Here is a 17,860-nt window from a genome sequence, read left to right on the forward strand (position 1 = left end):
AACCATCCCTGGAGACATCCCAGGCCAGGCTGGACGGGGCTCTGAGCAACCTGAGCTGGTGCAGATGTCCCTGCTCATGGCAGGGGGGCGCTGGGAAGGTCCCTTCAACACAAACCGTCTGTGATTCTGTGATTCACAGTTCAGACTACAAAGCATCTTGCAGCCAGCTTAGACACCCCAAACAGAGTGCAGGAGATGCGCTGTTGACACCAGGCACAGCAGCAAGGCTGTGGGCAGAAGGGAGGGAACTCCTGTCCCCTTTCAACACCATTTAAACTTCCAGGGTTTAAGTGGTGACATTTGCAGAGGCCTGTGCAGATAAGGTGTCTGCAGCAAAACCTGTTTTCAGGTCCTAACCCTGATCCAGGAGACTCGCTGATCCTCCCCTCCTCCGTGCACATGTACAGCTGCCCCTGACCTGAGTTCTGTCCCATGTGAGTCCTTCATATACTTAGTGCAACTCCAAACTGGAACCTCAACACGGTCTCCCTTCTCCATCCTTCCCCAGGACCTAGAGACATGGTTCATTGGTGGACTTGGTAGTTTTAGGTCAATGGCAGGACTTGATGATCTTAAGGGTCTTTTACAACCTAAATAATTCTATGATTCTATCTTTCCATGACTTCCCACCGAAAGACAAAGCCTAGTCCCTTGGCACGCTTCTCCAGCATCTACCCACACCTTTCAGGCCAGGATTGTAGTCCCAATCCCGCCAGTTCCACCATCTTCAACTACAACCCTCAAAACACACACAGGAACAGTGGGGACCAGCAATGACTGCCGCCTGCAAGGGGCTGCTGGATCGTAGGTGTCTAACCCATCATACCTCCCGTGGTGCTGGTTCTACAACCTCATCCCTGGAGCTCGGCAGGAGAGGGATTCCCCCTAAAATTAAGGCCCAAGAGAGATCCCAAAGCAGGAGAGCTGCCCGGTTCTGGCATTACATGGTCCTTCGGGGAATCTCTCAATAGAGCAGCTGGTCTGTGTGCAGGTCCTGCTGAGCTCTTTTCCTCAGCGTTATTTTTTGAACATCAGTAGATGGCTGACTTGGAAAAACTTGTCATTGCTGGTGATGTCGGAGCTTCTGGTGCCAACACGGTCAGCTGCTCCTTTGGTGGCAAGCAGGAGGGACAGCCTGCCAAGGAGAAGACATCCCTTCTGGGCTGCAATCTCTCCTTCCAGGCAGCTGGGATATTTTTGTCCAGCTCAACACAGCCACTGCAGCCAAAGAAAACTGAGTATGATCAAACAGCCTTTGTATTTTTGAAACTTTCCGAAGCAGAGAAGGATGGGTGACGTGTCCTCAGCACAGGACAGACATGGGCCCGTTGGAGACGGGCCAGAGGAGCCCCAGAAATGACCCGAGGCTGGAACAGCTCTGCTGTGGGACAGGCTGAGAGAGCTGGGCTGTTCAGCTGGAGAAGAGCAGCTCCGGGGAGACCTTAGTGCGGCCTTTCTTAAAAGGGGCCGAGAAGAAAGATGGGGACAGACTTTTGAGCAGGGCCTGTTGTGATAGGACAAGGGGTGATGGTTTTAAACTAAAGGATGGAGATTCAGGCCGGACATGAGGAAGAAATTGTTGCCCTGAGGGTGGTGAGAGCCTGGCCCAGGTTCCCAGAGAGGTGGTGGCTGAACCATCCCTGGAGACATCCCAGGCCAGGCTGGACGGGGCTCTGAGCAACCTGAGCTGGTGCAGATGTCCCTGCTCATGGCAGGGGGGCACTGGGGGAGCTGGGGAGGGCCCTGCAACCCAAATTACTCTGTGAGGCCATGATTCTATGCATCCTTCCTCCCCTACCCTGGACCTGCAAAGGCTGGAACAACCCTGAGGGATGCTGCGGGGCTGGTGGGAGGTGAAACCTCCCTTTGAGCCTCACCTTCCATTTCAGATCTCAGTGTGGACAGACTGACAGCGGAATCCCTCAGCAGGAGAAAATAATGCAGCCAGGAATGGTGCCAATGTGGTGATTTTAGGCAGCAATGGTGTTCCCGTTCTCTGGGATATTCCTAAACCGTTTCCTTACTTTTTATTTCTGTCCATGCAATGAGCATTACCTTCGTGTTATGAAGGTGCTTGTTTTGAACAGGGTCTTCTAAAGACTTTTACGTGGGAGGACCAAGCCCCCACCATTCCCTTCCCTCCTCGCTATCCATTCTCACACTCCTAGCAGAACTGACACACTGAACTCTGGCCTGTACAGTAAATATGATTAGGACTGGCTTAGGCTCAAATTGTAAAATAAACATTTCCAGCAAATAGACTGATGTGTGCCAAGTGGTGGCTGTGTTCTCCTTTAGCTGTCATTCTGGGAAAACAGAATTTTTAGGATGGGAAAATAAATGAACAGATCCTCACACCCCTCCCTATGCACATGCAACACCTATGCTTCTGGGAAAAGAGATAAGGCAGAAAACCAGCAAGAACGACTTGGTGGGAGCACAGCATGCAAACATCACTGCAGGGAGTTTGGTGCAGATGGGTGAGCCTTAAGGCACAAATCAGAGATAATCGTAAGATTTTGAATAAGACAAAACAATCTTACAGTGTACAACAGGCATGTTATGGAGATGCTTCAAGCCTGCAATGATTCAAGCAAGAGAAGTGGGCATTTTATGGAATCATAGAATCACAGAATCATGGAGTCCAACCGTTCCCCAGCCCTGGCGCTGCCCCATGTCCTGAGAACCTCATGTCCGTCTGTCCAACCCCTCCAGGGATGGTGACTCCAGCACTGCCCTGGGCAGCCTGTTCCAATGCCCCACAGCCCTTTGGGGAAGAAATTGTTCCCCAGATCCAACCTCAACCTCCCCTGACGCAACTTGAGGCCGTTTCCTCTTATCCTATCAACGTCCTATATTGGCTGCTGGAAGCCTGAGCACTTTTTCTCATTCAGCTGCAGGTCAGTTGGAGAACCCTGTGCAGACATTGTCATCTCCAAGCCATTCCCTCATCCCAGCAGACCCCATCCAACCCCTCTCTCTGCACCATGCATGTTTCCCAGCTGCTCAGCACGCTGGTCTTGGGAGGATCCTCACACATGACATTCATGCTAGAAATACATTGTCATTTTCTTGAAATTTTCTCTCTGTCCTCTCCTAGGGGTGATGCTGCACTTCGCAAACCGGATCGTTGTTTCCAGCTGCACAGACATGGGTTTGCTCAACACAGTTTGTCTGCAGCCCCTCAGTGCAGGAGGCTAAACTGGGATTTGCCTGATGTGTAAAGTGATGGCAGAGAGTCCCGAGGGAAAGAAACTAAATATTCCAGGGTGTGTGGAAGATGAGCGTGTGTGTGCAACTAGGCTGAGTAGGGCAGGGAAAGAGACACCGTGGTATTTCCACAGATGGATGAGGCCAAAGGTATTTGAGGTTATACCTTTTTCTGTACAACTGTGGAAAACCAGGTCTGGAAAAGACCTGGAGAGATTATCTCGCCTGTGCCTTTGCGCTGAGGCAAGACTAGCTCAGCTGAAACCGTTGCTGAGAGACATTCAGGAAAACCATAAACCGTCTGTGGTGGTGACTCCGTGCCAACGTGCTCCCCTGTGTCCCTGCCCGCCCCGCGCGCAACCACGGGTTTCCTTCCTGCCGGTTCATCCCATAACACTTTGTTTTGTCCCCACAGCCTGGTGGTTCCCATCTCTGCAGCATCTCTTTGCTTTGCTGCAGGGCACTCTCCCTGCTGCCTCCTCTGAGGTCTTCTGCTTTCGCCATGCACTGTGGCATCTCAGCTGCTCTAGACCCACCATACCGTCATTGATTTTGTTCTCATTATGGCCAGCTGTGATACCACTTTCCAGCTCCATGATGATGTTATTCTCTGGCTAAAGCTTATTTGCTCTGAAGACGATAAGAACTATTCTACTAGATCAAACTAAAGGTCCCTCTGTCCTGCCATCCTGCCTTGAAGAGTGGCTATTAATGGCCATTTAGGAAGGTAATTTACAGTTTATCCTTCCCTTGGCACATGTCCCAGCCTCTAGCAATCAATTTAGAGGCTTTCAGCACCTCAGCCATCGTGCTTAATAGAAATCAATGAATGTCTCACCCATGGATTTGTCTAATACCTTTTTGAGCCTACATTCGCTGTGGATTCCCACAACATCCAGTAGTGATGAGTTCCATAATTTCATTATGAGGTCTTTATAAAAAGTAGTTTTGTATTTGTTTTAAATCTTCTGCCTGATAATTTCAGAGTGTGTTCTTCCCCTCCTAGTTCATGTAGTGTGATAACAGATGAACAATCATCCCATATGTATCTTCTCCTCCTCATTATCTCATAGATCTTTCCTGTATTTATTGTCTCTTCTCAAGGCTGAAGAGACTTTTTGTGGCAAACTCCCCTTCTACAGGAGCTTCCCTGAAATGGTCAGGCTGTTGGAATAGATGCTCATTGTAGGTCCCTTTCAGCTGAACATCTATTCTATTCTATTCTATTCTATTCTATTCTATTCTATTCTATTCTATTCTATTCTATTCTATTCTATTCTATTCTATTCTATTCTATTCTATTCTATTCTATTCTATTCTATTCCACTCTATTCCACTCTATTCCATTCCACTCTATTCCATTCCATTCCATTCCACTCCATTCTATTCCACTCTATTCTATTCCATGGGTCTGAGCACACAGTCCAGAATGTTTGCTAGCTTCAATAGTTCTTCCTCAGTTGTTGGGTTTTGGTTTTGTTTGTTTGTTTGTTTGTTTGTTTTTCCACATCTGACATATCTGACACCGGGTAGGAACAGGCAGCCCTCTTAATTAAAATTAAGGCCTGTAAATGAATTGTTCCTTGGCACTGGGGTCACCCAGCACCAGGCGCTCCAGGCTCATGCCAACAAGCCCTTCAGCCTCTAAAATGAGGCAGCCGCATCGCTCAGACTGCTGAGCCCCTGCCTGGGACTGGCTGGGGCATCGCTTGGCTCAGGTCAGCAACACACCAGGGACTGTGATCACCATTTACTGGTGCCCACCATGGGCAGTGACCCAGCACAGGCTGGTTTATGACTACAGAAGTATCTCTTAGGTCCAGTGGCTGTATTTACTGTAGAGACCTCACACAAGAATGGGCAAACCCATTAGCTCTCCTGGATCTTGGTTTGGCAGCCACAGAAGTAGGGGTTAACAGCAATTTCCACCTCACAGCTGAGGTGGCAAATATAACTTCATTACCACGAGACATCCAGATACAACAGGGCCATCTGAGAGGATATCTGCTAATGTGTCTGTGTTTGGCATTGTAATATTTAGTTTGTTTGCAATATATTGCAATTTTAATTAAACATCTTGTGTCTGACTGGTCGCAGGGGAGATAGCTAGACTTTCACCTCTGTTATTCCCTTGGAGAGATGCTGCAAGCATGCTTCTTGCAAAATTTATTATTATTTGCACTACAGATCCATTCTCACAATAAAAATTATGTGTATTAGCAGCACGCTGCAGCATTGCCGGCCATAAATCACAGGGAGCTATAAACACGTCGCCCAGTGAAACTATCAGGAGAAAATCATGCCTGCTGGGAGAGCATCATAAATGGAAAAAAAGATCATTTACTTCTCACACTGTTTTCATTGGTACGCCTCACGCTGTTTACGCGCGGGGAGCCTGGGCTCCGTGCGGCTCCTGGATGATTGGACAGGATCCATCCTCGGGGCTCATTATAAGCGCTGCCTTCCCACCACCGGGACGCGGATGAAGGTTCATCTCCTGCATCGCGACGGGGTCGTGCCACCTGCGCAGGTTGTAAAGCCCCCGGGTCACCACTGCCACGCTCGGTAAGTACCCAGGGCAATTAGCAGACTCTCCGTCATTGCACTCCTCATTAACTGGGTGTGGTGGTTGTGGTTTATGGAGATGGACAGCAACACGGGTGGGGAGGTGCATCTCCAAAGTGCCGCTCGGGAGGTCCTCGCCACTCCAGGGGACCTGCTGGGTTGGGTGCTCAGGAGAAAGTGGGCAGATGGAATTTCAGGCAGTTCTGCTGGGGAACATCGCGGTGCTGCTGGTCACTGTGCTGTGGGCTTTGTGCAAGAGTCAACCTGCTCTTCCACCCTCTGGTGTCCCGGCTCACTGGTGGGAATGGCATGTCCCTGTTCTTGCCTATAAAGACAACAGAAATTAATATCTGTGGGTGCTGCATCGCCAGAGTCCCTTTGCGAATCCTCCTCCCTTCGCCGAGCAGCTGAGCCCTCACTTGGATGCTTGAGTTGGCAGCGATGTGGTTGTTAAAATAGCAAAGTCTCCTCCTGGGAAAAAAGCAGATCTCTTGGTCTCATCCTTCCCAAGCCCCTGATCTTGAGAAGCGGCCCTTAGAGCACCAACATTTTGCTTAAGTTAGGGGTGAAAATCAAAGTCAGAGACTGGCAAGAAATCAGGAGGTGGCTTTTGAGGGCTGGAGGAGGAGGGATGGCACCGTGAGGCATCTGGATTCGTGCCTGACCCCTTCCCCTGGCTCCCCGAGAGCAGAAACACCTGGATGCTGGGCAGGCAGAGTTTTCTGTCTGTGGTAGGGTGCTGTTCTAGGGTAGCAGCAAACGCTGCCCAGGTGCTGCCACTAGTATTTAAATTTATTCTATATCCTCCTGTAACTGGAGATTTGTTTCCCCATCAGGGCTTGACTGCAGTGTGAAAGGTGTAATTGCTGTCCCACCATAGTCAACTGGGAGGTGTAACATATATGTGTGCTTTATGTTATATATACACATCTAAATGTATATAAACATAAATAACCATGCATGCTTGTTAATGTATTTTTATATGCATTGTATATATTTGTGTATATATTATTTATAGATACACACACGCATATGTAAAGCACGTAGGGGAAAAAAAAACCAGCTTGGAGTAGGATCTCTATCTGTAACACATAGGAGCACATAACAAATCAGAGTAACCCAGAGAGGAGCAGAGCTAGTAAAGCCCATTTCTAAATAACTTCTTATAGCATGGTAGGAGTTACCAGTGTCTGAAAAAATCAGGTTTTCATGAAGGTTTTCTTGCAGAGGGAGCATTTCTTGCAGACCCCTGGGAGTTCTCACCACTCCTTTCTTTCCCACTATGCTCCAACAGTCTCTCTTCTTTATCTACCTCCATATTCCTGGAAACCTCTTTAATCTCAATATCTTCAAGAGTTCTGGATATCTTGTCAGATGCTGCTGTAAGGAAGGCAGTCAGACAGGCACACAGACATGCACATACTCCTTTTTTTAGTGTTTTTTAACCCATCCTCCAGATGAGACCAAATTTCCCGAGTCTGCAGATCATTTCTCGCTGCTCAGATGCTGTGGGGTTGGCCAAAAGGGACGGATCTTCCCTGTGGGGAGCTCCAAGCTGCCACTTTAGGACCAGAGCCATCTCTGGACAGTTTCCTTTTGCCAGCGTGGAGCACTGTTGATGCCTTAGGGAAGAGCTGGCTGCCCCTGGCAGGCATCTCCATCCCCGTCTGTGCTGTCTCACATGCTGATGAGCATCTCCTGAAGAAGGGTTGTGACTTGACCCTTCAGGACAAGCCATTCCCTGATACTAATGTGTAACTTTGCAGTGAAGATTAAGTGGCCCTGCCTGGAGGAAATGAAATAGCTTTGGATGTTCCCCCAGTTCCCATCAGTTTCTTGTTGCTTTTGCCCTGGAGCAGGGAGATGTTTATCCTCGTTAAGCTCTGGGATTTATTGCCATATTACACTCTCAAGCAGGCCAAGAGTTAAATCATATTAGGAACGCAATAAATACATCATGGATGATATGTGTGTTTATTCAAAAATTAACTGTGTTATAGTAAACACTCCTGTTCATAATTCAGGCACACTTTGACCCGCTCGTTGTGTATTCTACAGAAGGTACATTAAGACTGAAGCCACAAATGCTTTTTTTCCCCTTTAATTATCTTTTGTTTTCCCATTCACTGCTCCCCCACATCCACCCAGCCAGTCATTCTGCCGCAGAAGGCACAAAGGGCTTGAGGACCTCATCAACCTCTCCAGCATCTCTGCTAGGGTGCATTGCTAGGACTGCATTGTCACCTGCAGTACGGAAACTTAGGTTGTGCTGAGATGGCTGAATCCTCCAATGGTGAAATCACAGGCTCATAGGTTGGTTCATTGGATAACTCAGGTTGGGGAGACTTCAGAAGGTCTCTGGCTCTGATGTCCTGCTCAAAGCAGGGCCAGCTATGAGGTCAGATGAGGATGCTCACAGCTTTATTCCATTGAGTCTTGAAAACATCCAAGGATGGAGATTGCACAGCTTCTCTGGGCAACCTGATCCAACTCTTGACAGTCCTCATGGGGAAACATTTGTCATTTTATCCAGTCTAAACCTTCCTTGTTTCAACTTATACCTGTTGTGTCTCATCTTCCCACCATGCATTGCTGTGAAGAATCTTGATCTTCTTGATAGCATCCCTGTAGGTAGGGGAAGGCTGCTGTTGGGTCCCTGCAAAGCCTTCTCCAGGCTGAACAAGCCTCTCTCCTTGGTCTTTTATCCCGGGGCATTGCTCCTACCCCCATCCATCTCAGTGGCTGAACTGACTGGAGTAGACATCTGCTAGATTCCTGTAAAAGCCTCACTCACCTCATACTCTTGATCCCTGTGTAAAATTTTCACTGTATTCCCTGTGCCCCTTCCCTCTGATTCGGACCCAGAGACTTTCCATGGACACGTCCCCAGCACTTCTGAACTTGCAACTTCTTGGGCTTGGGCTTGTGTTTGCCTGTTATTAAGAAAAGTTGTGGGCACCACATAAGCAGGGTTTTTCTCATCTATTTCCCTTCACGTGGCAGCAAGGTAAATTATGAAATGAGCAACAACATGGGTGTGAGAGCCACTAAGAATCCACCTCACCTTGGTGGCCATCTTCTGAGCTGAAAGCAGTGGCCTCGGAGTGCCTGATTCTCTGTTGTATTTTGTCACTTGTTTCCAATATTGATTTCTTAACTGAGAAGTCAGAGCTAAACTCTCACTATTTTCATGTGGTTCAATCTCCAGCTAGCATCAAAAAGAAGGCAGCTGCTTAGCAGCTTGGTATGGGTTGGGATGATGTTAGAAAAAGCATTTGCTCACTTAACAGCACATCTCAACCTGTGGGATTTGGGGACAACAGTAACACAGTACTCACCAGGAGGGTTTTCACTTTCATTTTGAGATTTTTTTTCTTTTTTTCTTTTCTCTTTTTTTTTTCTTTTGTTGTTGTCATTTCAGGTTTTTTGTCTGTTTGGTGTGTGTGTTTTAAGAAAAAATATCCAACCTTTTCCTTCATTTTGTAGTTTAATGGATAACCAAGAGTGTAGTCATATGTGACACTATGGTAATTAAAATAGTGTCCTGAACATCATGGGGGCATCTGCATACGTTGAAGGGGAGATGAAGGGATATGGCGCTTGTCATTACCCAGTTCTATATTCAGTGGAGAGTCCTACTATGTGGAGTTTCTGTTGTTGGTTTGTTTTAGGTAGAGGTCATGTGAGAGCTGAGCTGGGATGGAGCATGACTCACGTACCACGTGGGAAATCAATGGCTCCTTCTATCAGCCTTCAGCTTTCCTCCTGATGGGCATCCCAGGCCTGGAAGCCCTTCACCGCTGGATCTCCATCCCTTTCTGTGCACTCTACCTTATTGCTGTCTTGGGAAACTGCATGATCCTATTCATCATAAAGAAGACCCAAAGTCTTCACGAACCAATGTACTACTTCCTCTCCATGCTGGCAGTCACTGACCTGGGCTTGGTTCTCTGCACACTTCCCACTACTCTGGGCATTTTTTGGTTTAATATGCGAAGGATTGGGTTTGATGCTTGCCTGACTCAGATGTACTTCATCCACATCCTGTCCTTCATTGAATCCTCTGTGCTCCTGGCAATGGCATTTGACCGCTTCATTGCCATCTCCCATCCGCTGAGACACTCATCCATACTGACCAAGACGACTGTCATAAAAATAGGTCTGGCAATCATAGTGAGAGGTATGGTGTCCCTCCTTCCCATACCCTTCTTGCTCAAGAGACTAACCTATTGCAGGAAGACTGAGCTTTCTCATTCTTTTTGCTTCCATCCTGATATCATGAACCTAGCATGTGCAGATATAAAAGTCAATGTCTTCTATGGTATGATTATTATCTTATCAACGGTGGGGATGGACTTCATCTTTATTGTGCTGTCCTACATCCTGATCATTAAAACTGTTATCAGCCTTGCAACCAAAGAGGAGTGTCTCAAGGCTTTGAATACATGTGTCTCCCACATCTGTGCTGTTCTAGTGTTCTTCATCCCAATGATCGGACTATCCATGATCCATCGCTTTGGAAGGAACGTTCCACCTCTGGTTAACACTTTGGTGGCCTACACCTACCTTATAATTCCGCCTGCTCTCAACCCCGTTATCTACAGCATAAAATCCAGCCATATCCGCAAGGCTTTGCTCAGGGCACTGTGGAGGAAGCGTGAATCCAACCAGTAGATTCTTTCACTGATTCTGCCAAAAAGTGCTAGTGGACTGGTTCCTTGGCCAGAGCTAGTGGACTATTTTCTTGGTGCTCCATCCATGGGGGTCTCTGTCAAATGAAAGAACTGCAGATCCACCCAGACACTGTCCCTCAGCCCAGAGCTGTGATCTTCCTAGCATGATGTTTTCCTGTGTTCCAGCAGCCTGTGAACATCACAAGCATTAAACCAATGATATACACAAATGGAAACTCCAATTAGAGGGAGACAATTACAGAAAAATGGGCTGCATGTCTTTGTCTTTTCCAGTCACAACAGGGCGGATCAAGGAACCTCTACAACACGTTATGCAAACTGTAATAACCAGATAATAGTGTGTAAGAGTCACTCAGGCTCCCTTGCATGGGGTCATCATTCCCTCACCACGTGTTACAACCCAGCTAACCAGGCAGCAAGATCAACAGGCCAGGGCCTGGGCCAAGAGCTTGTAACCACTCTGAATATCCCAGTCACAAGTTGTTCAACTGCAAACATCCCACAAGATGGAGCTCAGTTCCACAGGCTGAGCACAGAGCATGTTCTGGAGATTAGGTCCTGTTAAGTGGGCCCACAGCACTCTCAGTCCTCCTAAAAAAATGGCTCATCTTTCATCTTCATCTTCATCATCATCATCTTCATCTTCATCTGTTTCTGAAGTGCCAAACACTTCTACAGCTATGCAAACAGTGCTGCTTTTGCATCTCTTTTTGATGTCACTGAACCTCACCATCTTGCCAGGTCTAATGTTCCAGCCATTGTTTTGCATTGAATGTAATGTATGTATGCAATATCTTCAATAAAAGACATCTATTATCTGTAAACAGTCAAAAGATTCAATGAAGCCATTCTTTTCTATTTATATAATGCAGAGATATTAGCTTGGAGTTGCTTAAAATCTTCAGGATTTGCTGTAGATGAGCATAGGACTGTATGAATTATCTATGGATCAGGATGGTGCTTGGGGGTCTGGTGTGGCTGGCTCTCTTGCTGAGAAAAAAGGGGTTTCAAAAATATAATAGGAATGGCTAAACTTCCTGACAGTATGGACCACATACTACAATCTTCCAGCAGAGATCTGCCAGGTACTGTGTCCCTCAGAGAGGTGGGAGGACATCTCCAGAGGTAGTCCATGGATGGGACAGTGTCCTGCAGCATCTCATTGCTCTGCAGTAGGATGGGTCTCAGCCAGGCATGCAGAAAGGCTTCATGATCCTCCCGTCTGACTTCCTCCCACAGGCATGATAAAATTACCCAAAATTTTTCGTGCCTCCAAATTATGGAACTGTATTTTTGCTGATGTTAACCTGCATTTTGGCTGGCCTGGACCCTGTTGGAGAACAGGAAGAAATGGACGGTGTTCACCTCGTAAGGGTGAAGCAGCAGAGGGAATAGGGACAGGACTACACACCAGAACTAGCCTGTTTCTGCCCACCGCTAAGCACTTCACACTTCAGTCTAACCCAGGATTTGTGTCTTTTCCTGTTCTGCTCTACATATAACCATACCTAGAATAAAGAGAGAAAAGAATAATGAGGGAAAACCTGTATTAAAAAATGGAAAGGGAGAAGGGCAGATTCCCAAGAGGAGGATTCCCAGGCCACCACTTGTTTTGTGTCGTGCTCATTATTTTGCTGAGGATCCCAGCGGGACGTTGCATGGGGTGAAATACTGTTTGGCAAAACACCCCCAGAGCCTCTGCCCGAGCCTTGGCACAGCACGTCTCAGGGTTCCCATTTGCACTGAGATAGCACCGAATGGGAGAGCCCTTAGCTCAAAATATCCAAGGTCCAGCCCGGCACTTGTAGTCAGCTATTATTAGAGGAAAGATTAAAATAAGGGAACAAGCTCAACTTTCAGCAGAAAAGCTTAGAAAAGAGCTTCGCTGGAGAGATGCTTGGCTTGCAGGCTCCTGGCACAGCACTGCTCCTATTTTGAAAACTTCCAGAGTTTCTCCTCTGTGCTTCCTGGCTGCAGTCATTCTCTGAAACAGCAGAAGCCCCAGGAGCCCATGCCACAGCAAGCAAACGTTTGAGCGGGACAGCCAGGGAGGAAACGTGTGGGAGGTTCATCAGCACATTCATTAGCACAGCTGGAGACCGCGGCTTGCAGAGCGTTGGGTGCATCTCCATCCCCCGTTTCAGCAGAGATTCATCTGCCGTCCCGTTTGCTTCACAGCCTGTGTGACCAGAGGGTACTGAGAACACTCAAGATTTGGGAATCTCTATACAAGGTACTGTCTTCTAGGAACATATGTTCAAACTCTTTGTGGCTGCCTCTGGGAACGGGAAACTTAATTGTGGTTTAACATCTGTGCGAGAGAAAAAAGAGATAGATGAACCACTTAAAGCTGCTAATTCCTGTTCTGTGGTGCCCTGAGCTCCCCGCTTGGTACCGTGGGATCACTTGCAGTACTTGCCTATGGATTTATTTCCTATGAGGCACAGGAAAAGCAGTGTGAGATGTATCAGGGGCATCTCTTGAGGAGAGGAGGAGGAGGACAGAAGGATGGGAAGGAAGGAGAAGGGGGAATGGGAGAGGGAGAGAACAAGAGAGGGAGAGAAGGGAAAGAGGAAGGGGAAGGAGAGAATGGGGGAGAAGGAGGGGGAGGAGGAGAAGGAGAGGGAAAAGGAGAGGGAGAAGAAGATGGAGAAGGAGAAGGAGAAGGAGAAGGAGAAAGGAGAAGGAGAAGGAGAAAGGAGAAGGAGAAGGAGAAGGAGAAAAGGAGAAGGAGAAGGAGAAGGAGAAAAGGAGAAGAAGGAGAAGGAGAAGGAGAAAGAAGGAGAAGGAGAAGGAGAGGGAGAAGGAGAAGGAGAAGGAGAGGGAGAGGGAGAAGGAGAAGGAGAAGGAGAAGGAGAAGGAGAAAAGGAGAAGGAGAAGGAGAAGGAGAAGGAGAAGGAGAAGGAGAGGGAGAGGGAGAAGGAGAGGGAGAAGGAGAAGGAGAAGGAGAAAGAAGGAGAAGGGGAAGGAGAAGGAAGGCCATTCCTGCCACCTCCATTTGGATGTCCCTGGAGGCGAGGAATGGTTTAACAGTGTGGATGGTGGTGGGATGAGGCTCCAGCCATGTCCTGCTCACTTTGGTACAGGAATAGCTTGTGTGAGTCCAAATACAGCAAGTGCCTGTCCAGGGCAACTGACTTAGCCAGGACCTGGGCATGTTTATAAAATAGCAGCAGAGCTACGTACAGGTTTTCTGATTACAAGTGACGAACAAACGGCTAGGGAAAAAACAAAAACAAACATACCAAAAAAACCCTCAAAACAACAAACTCAAAAAACCCAAACCAAACAAACTCAAAAAAGAACCACCCCAAAACAAAAAAGAACAAAAAAAACCCACCCCAACCAATGAACCAACCAAAAAAAGACAACAAACCCACAACCACACCACAAACAAAAAAACCCCACAGCAACATATTTGTTCAAACCATCAATTAAGATGAAGTTTTAATTTTGTTTAAAAAAATGCTTTGAATTTGAGCGATGCCTTGTGGTTTTAATTTTTCTATTCTCTTTTCCCTCTGAAGTAATAGTTTGGCTTGATGTATACTTTTTCTGATGAGATGATATGGAAAAACAGCTGCACATTCAAAATGGCTTAAAGGGCTTTTGAGGAGGTGTCTGTGTAAATGTGTGTATATATATTCCCCTCTCACTGCCACATCGCAGGAGGGAGCAGGAGAGAGATGGATTCAGATGGTGAAGACTGTCTCATTGCCTGTTCCATCCTGGGAAGTTGGTCTCAGACCAATTTTGGCTCCATGGGACAAGTCTGGTCAATGTTTATGAGATCAGCTGCTGCAGATGCTGCTCCTGGTCCTCTGGCTTGGCTGATTTTGCCGTCTGGATGTGCTGACCTCTTGGTAAATGCAATTACTGGGGCTTGCTGGTGGGAGGATCACCACAGTAAAATAAATCTGCATTTACTGTTGTATTTAAAGACATGGATCCAGTTTTCATCTCTACAGAAAGCAAAGCCCTTTCAGTGCCTGGTCTTCATCCCACCAGCAATCCAACATCATTTGTCACTTCTGAAAACACTGGTGCATTTATTGATGCCAAAGAACTGCAGATGAACTAAAACACTCAGGGTTTATTTACATTGTGTGTCTGTCTCTCACAGTCACATTCTCTCAAAAGAGATGAATAGGATGGCAGATATTTACAATGAGATCACACGGTAATTACGCTTCAGTGGCTGGCAGGTGAGTCGGTTCAGTCAGATGCTTGTTGGCAATTACTGAAGCGCTTTGTTCATTCAGCCTGCATCTTAATGTCAGTGGTTTGCTGAAAATTTCATCGCTAGAATAACTTTCAGGCAGCTTGACAGTAAAAGCCCACCTACGCTGTTTGCAAATTGTGTATAAAAAGCTGGAGTAAGGGTATTATTTGTAATAGGTTCAAGATGGAAAAACCCCACATCACGGAAATAAAACACGATTGCTATTTTAGGATAAGGGCTTCACCACAGATAGATAGTAAAAAAACCCCAACATTTTCACAACCGAATGTTACTTTTAAAATAGCTGTATTAATAGCCTGCAGACATTGCCATAAAAACATTTTGCATTCTTGTTTTACATGGATAGGGCATGAAAGAAATAATCAGAAAGCTCATTAACATTGCAGAGAGTGGTTTTGTGCTTGACCTCATGCTGTCCATGCAGGGCAGGAGATGGTGGGTTTATTCCAGTGCTGGTCACCATCTTTCTGCTGATCCAAGGGGGTGCAGGGATGAAGCCCCAGGCTATCCCGGGATCGAGCTGACCCCCTTTTCTCTTTGGGGGTCAGACAGGGTCTGCACCCCTGTCCTGAGCCCCCCTGTGCCAGGCTGAGCTCTGACACACCCATTGCACCAGCCTTTGACGCCCCATCCCAACACCTTTTAAATCCCAATATTTTAAAAAAGTCTGATCCCTGAGAATAGAAAGGTGCCAAAAGCAAAAGTTTTGCTTGTCTTCCTGGCCATTCTCCTTGGATCACAGCCCTCCTGGAAAGTTTACAGAATAAGGTGAACAATCAGAATTTATTTTTCTACAGATATTCTGATATTTCCATATGTGTTTTCAGGCTGAAAGGATGAAAATCGAATTTCTGTGTGCAAAGAAATAAATATGCACGTCTTACTGTGCGCATCTGCAGTACTTGGGAGCAATAGGAAGCAGCACAACCAGTTCCACAGAGTACGTTTCTGACAGCACAGCACAGGCAGAAAAACTCGAGCAGAACTGAAATTTAATAGGAAGCACAAAAAATCTGTTTGGTTTATTTGCGGTGTTTTTTTTTTTCTTTCCTTTGTTTTTTTGGTTGGTTGGTTGGTTGGGTTTTGTGTGTGTGTGTGGTTTTGTGTGGGTTTTTTGTCTTTGGGTTTTCATGTGTGTGGGTTTTTGTGTGTTTTGGTTTTTGTTTGTTGGTTGGTTTTGATTTTGTTTTGGTTTGTTTTGTTAATTTTGCCCTCTAAAAATAAAAGAAAACAAGTTCAGCTGTTGGGTTTATAATTTAAAATGTTGATTTTTACAGTGTTCTATGTTTAAGAGAATTCTAGTAATTTCTGTTCAAATTCAAATGCCGCGATTTCATGGCTGTATATGTTGTTGTATATATCCATAATGGGCTAAAGAAATATGAGAGGAGCTCCCTGTATCAGCATGGCAACTATAAGATTCCCTCGAATTTCACAGTCACGGCCCCATGGGACTCACAGCCATGGGAAAGGATTTATAAAGCCGCTGTTTCTCTTTCCCTTGCAGCAGAGGATGTGCCATGGTGTAGCATGACCGCTCGTCACTCCGCGTGCCATGCCCTCCCACAACAGCTCTGACCTCAGCCCACCCTCCTTCATCCTGGCCAGCATCCCAGGGCAGGAGGTTGCCCATTTCTGGATGGCGATCCTACTGTGCTCCATGTACATCCTGGCGGTCACAGCCAACTGCGCGGTGCTGTTCATCGTGAAGACGGAGCCCAGCCTGCACACTCCCATGTACTTCTTTCTCTGCATGCTGGCGGCCATCGACCTGGCCTTGTCCACGTCCACGGTGCCACGTGTCCTCTCCTTCTACTGGTTCAACACCAGGGAGATCAGCTTCGCCGCCTGCCTTGTCCAGATGTTCCTCATCCACACCCTCTCGGCCATTGAGTCCACTGTCCTCCTGGCCATGGCCGTGGACCGCTACATGGCCATCTGCCACCCGTTGAGATACACTGCCACCCTCACCAACGCCGCGACAGCAAAAATAGGGCTGGTAGCCATGGCCAGGGGAGTCGTCTTCTTCCTGCCTTTGCCTTTGCTCCTTCTGCCACTGCCCTTCTGTGGCTCCCGAATGCTGTCACACTCCTTCTGCCTGCACCAGGACGTGATGAACCTGGCCTGCGCCAACACCACCCCCAGCGTGGTGTACGGCCTCACCGCCATCCTGCTGGTCATGGGGCTGGATGCCATCCTCATCTGCCTCTCCTACATCCTGATCCTCAAGTCCGTCTTGCGGCTGGCGTCGTGGAAGGAGAGGCTCAAGGTGTTCAGCACCTGCGTTGCCCACATCTGCGTGGTCCTGGCCTTCTATGTGCCCCTGATTGGGCTTTCCGTGGTGCACAGGTTTGGGAAGGACTTGGCTCCTCTGGTCCATATCATCATGGGCAACGTCTACATCCTGGTGCCTGCTGTGCTCAACCCCATCATCTACGGGGTGAGGACCAAACAGATACAGAGGCGGATCCTGAATTTAATTCACGTATACAGTGACAGAACTGCCCAGTGACCTGTGCTTGGCCACTGTGTCCTGTATCGTCACACCAACTCCTCTTGTTTTACACTTAGAGTCTTTGGGCAGGACTGTCCTCTGTATGGCACCTAGCAGATGGTAGGAAACTCTGAGGATGCTACCACAAGGGAAAACATAAATTACAGTTGTAAACTCTTTCCAAGAATGTTTATGTTCAGCAAACTTGGAGTGAATCTACTACAATGAGGCAAATCCAACCCTGACACAACAGACAGCATAATGGGGAGGAAAAGTGGCTCAGCAAACTAATAAAGTCTTGACATTGCACTTCTTTGTTTCCATCTCACCCATAAAAATGGCAGAGATTAGTGAACACTGCAATGGTTTTTTAAATTATTTAGTTAATTCATAGTTTCTACTTGTGCCAGATTCATTTTCCAAATACATTTTAGCAAAATTTTTGTCAGAAACTTTGGCTGTAACAACAATCTCTAAGTAAAGTAATTACAACAAGTGACATTGTAGACACAGAAATGCACTTCATAATAAGACCACCTCTGTGGTCTTGTTCTGACCTATTGGGTGTTCAGTCAAGGCAGCTCAGCCTCCTTGTAGCAAATGCTCTGGAAAAACTTCAGACTTTTTTTGGCAAAAATTGTGAAAATAATTTTG

General features: G+C 47.0%; 2 protein-coding genes across 2 annotated transcripts; both read left to right on the top strand.

The window, feature by feature from the left end:
• Positions 1 to 9,474: 9,474 nt before the first annotated feature.
• On the top strand, positions 9,475 to 10,449 carry LOC135993859 (olfactory receptor 51G2-like). The gene has a single exon (XM_065644003.1). It carries the CDS (start codon positions 9,475 to 9,477, stop codon positions 10,447 to 10,449), a length of 975 nt encoding a protein of 324 aa, XP_065500075.1.
• A 5,809-nt stretch (positions 10,450 to 16,258) lies between these two features.
• LOC135992199 (olfactory receptor 51E2-like) lies at positions 16,259 to 17,224 on the top strand. Its single transcript, XM_065641200.1, has one exon. The coding sequence runs from the start codon at positions 16,268 to 16,270 to the stop codon at positions 17,222 to 17,224; it is 957 nt and encodes a 318-aa protein (XP_065497272.1). The 5' UTR covers positions 16,259 to 16,267.
• The last annotated feature ends 636 nt before the right edge of the window (positions 17,225 to 17,860 follow it).

The sequence above is a fragment of the Caloenas nicobarica genome, chromosome 1 (genome assembly GCF_036013445.1).
Source record: "Caloenas nicobarica isolate bCalNic1 chromosome 1, bCalNic1.hap1, whole genome shotgun sequence".
NCBI lineage: Eukaryota > Metazoa > Chordata > Aves > Columbiformes > Columbidae > Caloenas > Caloenas nicobarica.

Bases quoted from the DNA above. Each gene is read 5' to 3' on its own strand.
- LOC135993859 (XM_065644003.1), top strand. From the start codon at position 9,475: ATGGAGCATGACTCACGTACCACGTGGGAAATCAATGGCTCCTTCTAT.
- LOC135992199 (XM_065641200.1), top strand. From the start codon at position 16,268: ATGCCCTCCCACAACAGCTCTGACCTCAGCCCACCCTCCTTCATCCTG.